Genomic DNA, 9,618 nt, shown 5'->3' with positions numbered 1-9,618 from the left:
ATTCGTGTAGTGCCTGTTCAAACATGCCAGATGGATCAGGAGCTTTTCCTTGTGACCAGGAGACATGGGATCTCTGCAGAGGTGAGGCTGATGGAGTTGTGACCAGGGAGGGCACACGTTTGAGAGCAGCAGCGTAATTGAGACTCACCAATGTTATTTCTCCTCCCAGCTACTTATGGGGTGATCGGGAGCTTGCAAGCAGCGGCATGATGACAGCCTGAATGGTCTCATCCAGCCTTTCCGCTGCTCCACACAGCTAGCCAAACGCTCAGACGTACTTCGGATAACGGGGTTGTAATTTTGCCTCTGTGCAGGAAGGGCAATAGATATCTCTCCACATTATGTATCTGCTTAGATCACAGACGTATTATCTCTAATTTCTCTGAGGTTCATCTGTACATGGTAAGGGAGGGAGGGAGAGAGGGAGCCTGTGGCTGCATTGCTGTGACAGGCATCCGAGCGCAGGGTACTGCCACTCTCCTATGGTGAAGCCATAGGAAGTGTTTCATGATTCAAGATAAGAAAGACCTTCACTTCCTCCTTCTGCACTTGTGGGGGTGAGCTGCCACCGAGGCGCTGCACCGTCCACCCAGACAGTGCGCTGGCAAAATGGACCAGGAAACCCTGGGAAGCATTGTCCTGCTCGCCATCGTCACCTTGATAAGCGTTGTCCAGAACGGTAAGGCAAAAATAAGCATTTGTTTAAGGGCTAAAACGGAGCTGAGAAAAGTTTGGTATGATGTACACTGATCTGATCCTTGGAAAGGCAATCTGTGATTATAAGTGTGTGTGTGCTTAGGCATGACTTTGGCTTTAGAAACAATCTTCTAAGCATGCAATTTTGCACCTGTTGCTGCAGTATCTTGGCAGTTGCGTGGTCCTACTCTGTGATATTCTAGAGTAAGTTTGTTGTACATATGTCAGCTAATGAAAGGACTAATATGCTGGTGTACCCTGTGTCAATATGCATTTAGATTTGATGACTGGCACCTGCTTTGCTGGCTAAAGTCCCTGATGTGGGCAGCCAGGGCTGCTCTCCAGCCACAACCCTGCTGCCACGAGCAGGGGCCAGGGACTCAGGGGGCTGCGATGGCTCAGACCTTCGCACAGGGCTGGGTGAAGGGAACAAAACTGCACTGACCCGTCGGAGGAGTCTACTGGGGTTGTTTGTGGGCAGGCAGGTCTTCTCTTTCCTCCATCTCCATGTCCTACAATCCAACTGATCTTAATTAGCTGTGGTCCCAAGAACACTGCGTGTTTCCTGCAATGGAGAAGTTTCCTTTTTTAGCTCTTATTCAGACCTCTATAGTCCCTACTGTTCTTCAGGGTTTTTAAAATGAAACAACAAGTTGCTCTCTTGTATGCCTCTGGTTTTAACTTGGTCATTGTCTCTTACAAATACTTAACCTTTTTAGCAGGAAATTCTGCCCAGAATATAGAAAAGGGAGTGAGTTTTGCCACAGCTACGCTGATATTGTCCAGGTTCAAGGGTAGTCGGCAGTGGGATGGGGGGCTGATGCAAACCCTCGAAATCTTCCATGAAGGTTTTTTGGTATGAATGGGAGCTTCCTGCTGAGCACAAACCCCACGTTCGGTCCTAGGAAATGGCCTGTTCTTGGGCTGCTGCAAAGAGGGGAAGTGGTGGGAGCCTCAACAGAAGTCTGGCTGCCAGAGAACGAAAAAAAAAGATGCACTCTGGTTTAGTTTTGACATAGGCACTGAATGCCACATCTTTTAACCCAATGCTGTCTTCTGGTAAATGCACAGTGTGCGATGTCACCAGAATTACGGCACATTGAGGTCAGATCACATACCACAGTTAAAAAAGTATGTCAAATCTATTTTGTGTGATTTAACCAGATGACTTTAGATACATTTTTTTCCTCTCACTTTGAAACTTGAGCATTCGCCTTCCAGCCTGACACGCGCTTTCACCTCACGGAAATCTATCTGTGAGATTATTGACTCAACTGCTGCAAATGGGCAGTACGGCTCTTGGCAGAGGACTTAGTGTGCAAGCATGAGTGGCACACAGCCCTAAACCATGACTTCAGACTTTGCGTCATCTGGTTTCCTCATCCCAAGTTTTCTGTCTAGAAAGGCCCGACTGATACTCAGTCCTGCAATGAATGCAATAATTAAGGCAGTAGAAATGCTTGTGAAGGGATATCAGTTGTACTGAATTCTCGCTATGGCTCTGGTTCAGCAAAGCTCTTGGGCATCTGCTTGACTGTCTTTAAGTATGTGAAGTCAGCACCATGTAAATTTGGGTTTATATGCTTTTCTGCATCTAGTGCAGGATTAGGAAACAGTTCGGGTGAACGCTGTTATTCCCGAAGCTGGAGGTGGGCTGTGGTGCTGCCCTAGTCTGGCGTCCATCTACTGTCACCTCGTTCATGTTGGGAATTTCCATATCCTACAGAATGACGTGTGCGGCAGGGTGCTGCTGAGTCACACATGTAGCTTTCAGTTTTGTTCTTCCATCAGAGAGATGTTGCAATCCAACAGCTTTCAGGGCAAATCAGTGGTCATCACTGAGCAGATTGGGATGGAGGAATCAAAGCGAAGTCGATGGAAAGAAAGAGCAACCTGCAACCTGCACGTTTGCCAGCACTCGCTAGGTTGAAGCTTCAGCGCATGGTTTCTGTTGCCATGAGCTTGTGAAACAACCAGGCTTGGATTGGACTCTTGTACATTAACTTGACCAGAGTGGGACTGCAGCGGTTCAGGCTCAGGGCAGCCTCAGGACATCATCTTCTGGCACAGCTGAGCTGAGTTAAACTCTTCAGCCCTGCTCCACTCACTTATCTCGTGCTGGCTTGTGAAACTGCCCTCCTGCCTTGAGGTTCAGAGTAAAGAGCAGGAACTATAGCCATGGTGTTGCAAGCTACTCCACGCTGTAGTCTCCCGTTTCCCCAGTGCCGAGCTAACAGAACCACAATGCCGCTGTGATGTGAGTGCAAACCTACAGCCAGGACCAACTCTGGGTGTGATCAGTTTGCTCTGCTCCCATCCTTTGCAGAAGGTCAGCCTGGCTGGGCCTCGAGCAGCCGGGACCTACCTCTTGGGCTGCCCTCTGGAGACATTTTGGGAGCCTGCAGGGCGTGTGATGTTGGCAGGGCTAAGGAGCCACAGAACTGGGGAGCCACCTCCAGGGTGAAAAGCTCACTTGAAGCAGGAGGCTTTAACTCTCCATATGATGGTGAGATGCGGAGTTCCCTTCCATTTCACTGCCCTCTCCTTGGGGGTCCACGTGGTCCTGAGGAAATACAGCTGCTGCAATAGGTTGGAGGTGATCAACCCAGGCATTTTCTCTAGTGGAGAGGTGGACATCTCATGTGAGGCAGTTATCTAAGCTCTTTCTTGAGTCAATGGAGAAAGATCAGCACTTTAGTGAGGTGGTTTCTCTCATGCCAGTAGCAGTCTGATGGATGAATTCACCTCTGGAGGTGCCTTTCCTCTGTTTCCCTCTGTCACACACTGTTTACAGAAGGAAAACATCCATCTCCCTAACACTTCTCAGTGTCTCTGAAGTGAGGTGAGACAAAGCCTGTTCCTCATCCATGGTGCGGGTGTACATGGTCTCTGTCCTTTGCCCTAATGTCCAGTCCGTTGACCAAGTATCCATACACCACATCAGAGACAGCAAGAGCTTCCAGGAGAGATGCCTGGACCTCCGCAACCAGATCTTTCCCAGGAGACCCACCACCCCGATGTTGACCCAGCACCCCGATGTCTACCCAGCCCTGATCCCAGAAACTGTGCACCAGGAGTGTCACCACTGGCATCTCCAAGCTCTTGTCCTCAGTGACCACCATCACGTTGGACGTGTCTGTGTTCAGCCTGATGGCTCTCTGCATCATGGAGCCTGTCTGCAGCGGCACACTGGCATTTGGGAAGTGGCAGCACCTGCGGCAGCGGAGAGTGAGATATATATAGCTTACTCTTGGCTTTCTCTGAAGCTGTGGCATCTTCTAGTGATTTCACATACATGTTAAAAGGAAGGGAGGAAGTATGCTGCACATCCCACTGAGCCCATGTGTTCCCAGACCTGCACAAAGTGGTTTTCCATCACAGCAGCTTTGCACTGTACAAAACATTGCCATCCAACCTAGTCCTCTTCAACTAGGTCCTCTTAGATCCCGTAGGCAGGTTAATAACGTGATGCCAAAGGCCAGGGTGGTGTGCGGGTGGAGATGCCGGGAGTTCTTGGTGGCTGGGATGTCTGCTCTGGGTCCTCCAGGCCAGGTTCTCCAGGAGGCAGCCAGTGCATGGCACTGGTGGCAGTGGGAGGGTCTGCAGCCAGGCTCAGAGCAGGGATGCTGGCTTAAAGCACTGCAGGTTTTTCTGGAGAAAGGCTGTGTGTACCCAGGGGATCACTTGATGTTGGAAGGCAAAAAAATCAGTAGCTTTTAGTGAAAGTGATGGAAGTACAGAAGATCTACTTACAGCATCAGTGAGGGGAAAAAAGAAGTAAATCTTTAAATTCCAGGGATGAAATCCTGCAGCTTTTTCGGTTAGTGTGATAATAATGTCTTTTCCTGATGGGTTATCTTTTATATCTATATATTTTCGGCCAATATTCTAAACCATTGAGTGATGTGAGTAGACTGAGATGGGAGGCACAGCAATACAAAGCTTGCAGCTTGTCGCCTGTCAGGGCTCTGTCTGGTGCATTTAGACACGTGATTGATGGTCCCTGGTTTAGTGTCATCAGATAAAACGTGTTTGTCAAGCCCATGATATGTTATCTTGAGGTGCTGCATTTTTTGCAGCAGCTAACACTCTGGCACAACACTGTCACTTAAAAGGAGAGTACACAGAAGATGGACACACAGACATCAACCATCAGGACCACGTTTTCAATGGGCTTTCTGGAAACGAACCAGCTCTTCAAGATGTCCTTGGTTTGGCAAATGGGTGTCACTGAAAGAGAAGAGGCTCCCTTATCTCCCTGCTCTATCAGAAAGTGAGAATTGGGTTTGGCAGCTCCGACTAGAAAGCTTTTTCCCTGCTGGGGTCACAAAGGATGGAGTCCAGGCTGGATCACAGCAGTAGCAGACAGAGGTGCAGGCTGTTCATGGGGTAGGGCGAGGATGAAAGAGAGTAGATTTAGATTAGATGTAAGGAAGAAATTCTTCCCTCTGAGGGTGGCGAGGCACTGGAACAGTTTGCCCAGAGAAGTTGTGGATGCCCCATCCCTGGAAGTGTTCAAGGCCAGGTTGGTTGAGGCTTTGAGCAACCTGGTGTAGTGGAGAGTTTCCCTGCCCATGGCAGGGGGGTTGGAACTAGATGATCTTTAAAGTCTTTTCCAACCCAAGCCATTCTATGCTTCCATGATTCTATGAAGCAGGGCTCAGTAGTGAGAGCCCTGCTGCCAGTCACGTACAAACATGTGGGCATATCTGAGGTCACATCGCACTGTGCCCTTGCACAGAGGGTTTGGTTATGCCACGGTGACAGAGTGAGCATGCTGACCACATCCTGCACCTCCATGCACCTAAGTTCTCTTCTGCCTTCCAGCCTGGATGCTCATGAGAGCAGAGCTGAGCCCACAAAGCCCAGCTCCTGCAATATCTCCAAATTACATCTCAGATCAAACACTTTGTGGTTTTTTGACAGCTTTTTTTGCTAGCAAAGTGAAGTATGAAAGCAAACACTGCGATGGCAAGGGGTTCCAGCGGCAAGGATCCTCTGCCTTCGACCGTGTCTACACTGCCAAGTGAGTAGGCAAGCCCCGAGGAGTGGGTGGGGGCAGAGCGGGGTTCATCTCTCTCTTCGTTAGGGTTTAATCCAAGCTCTTTTACAGTCCAGGCTTTGCTCTGCAGTCCCATTGCTCTGAGCATTGCAGCGGCGTTCAGACCCATGGTTCTCTGGTATTTTTACTGGTTAACCTATCTCCTTTCTGGACACCGGTTGCTGTATTTCTGTTGACTTGCAGTCCTTATATGTATTATGTCCCTTCATTTGGGAGCCCATTCACCCAGCAGTAGCTAATGCAGGTAGCACACCCAGTGTCCCAAGCACACTGCAGCTCAAAAGGGAAGAGCTGGCAGAGAGATGTCAACTTGCTGAGGAACAGGTCGGTGGCAGAGCTCATACAAACCCCTCGGTCCCCGGCAGCTCCCTCAGCACTTGGCTCTCCCCTTTTCCACCACATCGATACCTCTCGTCTTTGACATCCTTTCAGAGAGAGCAGAGGGAAAATTAATTCTGACCCAGACTAGAAAAGAACATAAAATATTTTAATTGCTTGAAACTGGATGGGACATCCAAGTGCTGCCCTTCACAGGTGTGCAACCTCTACCCAAAGGCAGAGCTCTTCCCCCTCAGAAAGCATGCCCGGCCGAAGGAGGCAGCTGGAAATTATTCCTGTTCCCCTGCAAAGAGAATGTTAACTGTCAGACATCCTTACTTGTTGTGTGATTTTCCTCTTTTGGTTTCATGCAGCCTTCGATGCCACTAAGTTGATTAACACAACTTAGTTATAAGACATCTCCAAGCCAATAAAGCACACAGCATCCATTGTAGATGTGCCATGATCGGACAGGTCAGAGGAGGCAAGGGACTTTCACAGGTGTCAGGCATGTGCGTGGGGTGGTTTTTCCTCGTCAGACAGGACAAAGGCATCCTTTATCCAAGTGAGGAAACAGGGAAGCAGACCTGTAGGCGAGGCAGCCGTGGTGTTCGGGCACGGGCTCGCCAGCCAGCCCCCGGCAGCCACCTGCCCCAGAGCAGCCACAGGCCGGTCAGGGGCTTCCCACCGCTCTGCAGTAAAAGCCCACCCACAGCGGCATTAGCGCAGCCCAAATTCACTCACCACCATCCTTTGCTGATGAAACGCATCGATTTTGTTTCTATTTCCCACACGTTCTGATTTCTCTCTTGACAAATTCCTTTCTAGCCAGAACTGCGGACACTCGTACCCAACGTTTCTGGCCGTGCTTTGGTGCGCTGGCCTTCTCTGCAGCCAAGGTAACACTCTTTTTTTGTTGTTTTTTCCCCTTCAACCTTGCACCACTTTCAGCAAGGGATGGCAAGCACTTTGGAGGTTATGCTTCCAGGGGCCAAATTCTCTCGCAGCGGAGGAACCAGTCTCACCCGCTGTCCTGCAGCTGCCTGTGCTGTTCAATCAGCAGCTCACTCCCTGGCACGGTTTATGCCAACAGATGTGTTCCCAGACACCATTCAGGACAGTCCAGGCCAGGGACATTTCCCATAAAGGCATTACAGATGAGATCCCTCTGTTTTGAGTGAAGAGTTTAGTACTTGGATGCTAGATGCCGCATTATTCTCCTTCAAGACTGCAAATGAGCTCATTTGATTAAATTACCAGAGCTGCCAGCCCTTCGCAGCACTGAGGGCAGTCCAGATGTATTTACCTGCATTTCCAAATATGATCCCCTTCAATGCAGTTACCTAAAGTTACAATGAGAACTTTCCTGGTGTCCATGGCAATTCTTTCTACAAAAGAGGAATTTCTTGATTAGAAGAGGAGCTTCCACCTGGAGGTGTGGGGAAAGCTAGAATTAGGGGAAAAAGGGGAAAAAACTCTTTTTGTGTGTTCAGAAATGAGTATTGGACCATAGTATACTCCTCCACCTGCTCCTAGAGAACTGCATCTGTCATCTGCCTTTTGTTTCTGGTGAAGGCAATGCCCAAGCTGGCACCCTCCCTCCTGAGCCTAGCATGACCCACCCTGGGTTTCTGCAGCGGGCACAGCTGCAGGCAGGATTACACCCACAAAGTCTTCAGAAAAGCCAGTGTGAGAGCAAGGAAAGTGCACTGTTCCCCACGCTAAGGTCTCTGTCCTGCTTCCAGTGACTGTCCCATAGCTCAAAGGTGCAGGTTCCCGTACGCTGGTCCAGCCCAGGCAGCAGATGGGGACAGTGGGGACAGTGAGACTCAGGACAACGTTTGTAACACCTTGTTTTTCCCTTTCCCCAGCTCCTGCCGCCTTTGCTGGACTGATGTACTTGTTTGTGAGGCAGAAGTACTTTGTGGGCTACCTCGGAGAGAGAACTCAGAGGTAAGGAGCCTGTTCATGAATTCGGATGTGGGAGGTGCGGTGGCACCGGGGGTCGGGGAGCTGCAGGAACAGAGCAGCTGCTTCAGCAGCTCCTGCTCACCGCCTCCACCAATGCACACATTTGTGTGTTTGTGCCGCTATTTGCACAAGATCCTCCTTTTATATTGACAACAATTATTATGTACGTGTGGAACAAGATTGTCCCACAGCCTTTGGTGGCTGAGAAGACACACGGGTCCCCCTGCATAGCCACTTTTGTAAGTAACAGCCTACACTGAGCGCAGGAGGCCAAATCCAGACCCAAGAAGATCCTGAAAATGGCATGTAAGAGCCCACAGCTGGCCGTAGCAACAATGCCGGGCAGAGCAGAAATTTGCCCCCTCCATCTCAGCACCCGAGGTGTTTCAGCTGATGTCTACAGCAGAGTCCAAAGTCTGAGGACTTCTAGTGTGAGGTGACATACATTGATGATTTGCTTTCCCCTCTTTCTATCTCCTCAGCACTCCTGGTTACTTGTTTGGAAAACGCATCATTTTGTTCCTGTTCCTCATGTCTGTCGCTGGAATACTCAACTACTATCTCATCTTCTTTTTCGGAAGTGACTTTGAAATGTACATAAAAACGATGACCAGCGCAATCTCTCCGTTGCTGCTCATCCCCTAGCTCGCTGCAGCACTGAGAGGGTCAGCGTGCTGAATGTATCAATACCCAGAAACAGCCATAATTCAACTGCTTAAGAAATGAACCTCTAACCCTTTTAGATCACTGTAAATCTCATGCTTGATGGGCTTTGTGCTTTGATTTAACCTTGCTTTTTCCTTCAGGAAAAAGATTTATCATGAGCACTCAGCGCACCCAAGGAATGATAACAACTTCCAGTTCATTCTTTAGAGTTTTTTCCCCAAACTGCAGCTTGCAAGCTGATTGCGTGACTGGAAGGGACGTTGTATGCTTGCTTCATAACTGCGTTGTACTTAGCTTTTGTCCCAAAACCCAGGAGCCTCTCAGCATCCTTCCTGACGAATGGGTCCTTCCCAGCATCCCGCACGCCTTTCGCCAGCATCTCACATGCCTCTACCCATGCAAAGGCACAGGCCAGCCCCTTCGCCTGCCCTTCCCCTCCCTCTTGTTGATGACCAAGCTCCCGCTGCTGCAGGAGGGTGGCAAATTGGCCCCGTCTGGTCTTCCTTGATAAACATTCATGTGCGTACCGCTCCCCACGCTGATCTCATTTCCACTTCAGCCTTTTTGTTCTCCCCGAGCTGTGGAAAGGGGTCTTGCTCAAACGAGGATCTAGTGTGTTGACAGTGGGGTTGGTTTTGTTTTGCTTGGCTGTGTTTAATAAAACCGTCTAGAAGGATGAAATCTGTTTGCTCCCATCTCCTTTGCCTGGTGCGTGATGCTGATACTCCACGGCTCGTCAGCCAGCTGGCGAGCGGAGCAAGGGGAGCCGCGCCGGGCTCTTTGTGTGAGCACAGCCTCGCAAGGATGCCCGTTTAACAACTCCCCCTCTATTAGCAAGTTCCATTTTCTGCCTCCATCACTAACCATGTGCCCCTACGAGCAGTTTGATTAGGGAAGCGGACCGA

The 9,618-nt window shown here is 49.7% G+C and overlaps 1 protein-coding gene across 1 annotated transcript; it reads left to right on the top strand.

Annotated features, from left to right (window-relative positions):
• The first annotated feature begins 568 nt into the window (after window positions 1–568).
• On the top strand, window positions 569–9,394 carry ALOX5AP (arachidonate 5-lipoxygenase activating protein). Its single transcript, XM_009992617.2, has 5 exons — window positions 569–679; window positions 5,623–5,722; window positions 6,905–6,975; window positions 7,948–8,029; window positions 8,530–9,394. Exons 1-5 carry the CDS (start codon window positions 610–612, stop codon window positions 8,690–8,692), a joined length of 486 nt encoding a protein of 161 aa, XP_009990919.1. The 5' UTR covers window positions 569–609; the 3' UTR covers window positions 8,693–9,394.
• The last annotated feature ends 224 nt before the right edge of the window (window positions 9,395–9,618 follow it).

The sequence above is a fragment of the Tauraco erythrolophus genome, chromosome 1, assembly GCF_009769465.1.
Source record: "Tauraco erythrolophus isolate bTauEry1 chromosome 1, bTauEry1.pri, whole genome shotgun sequence".
In the NCBI taxonomy this organism is placed as follows: Eukaryota; Metazoa; Chordata; class Aves; order Musophagiformes; family Musophagidae; genus Tauraco; species Tauraco erythrolophus.
Note: the sequence above shows the minus strand (reverse complement) of the source record. Positions and strands in the feature narration are given on the sequence as shown.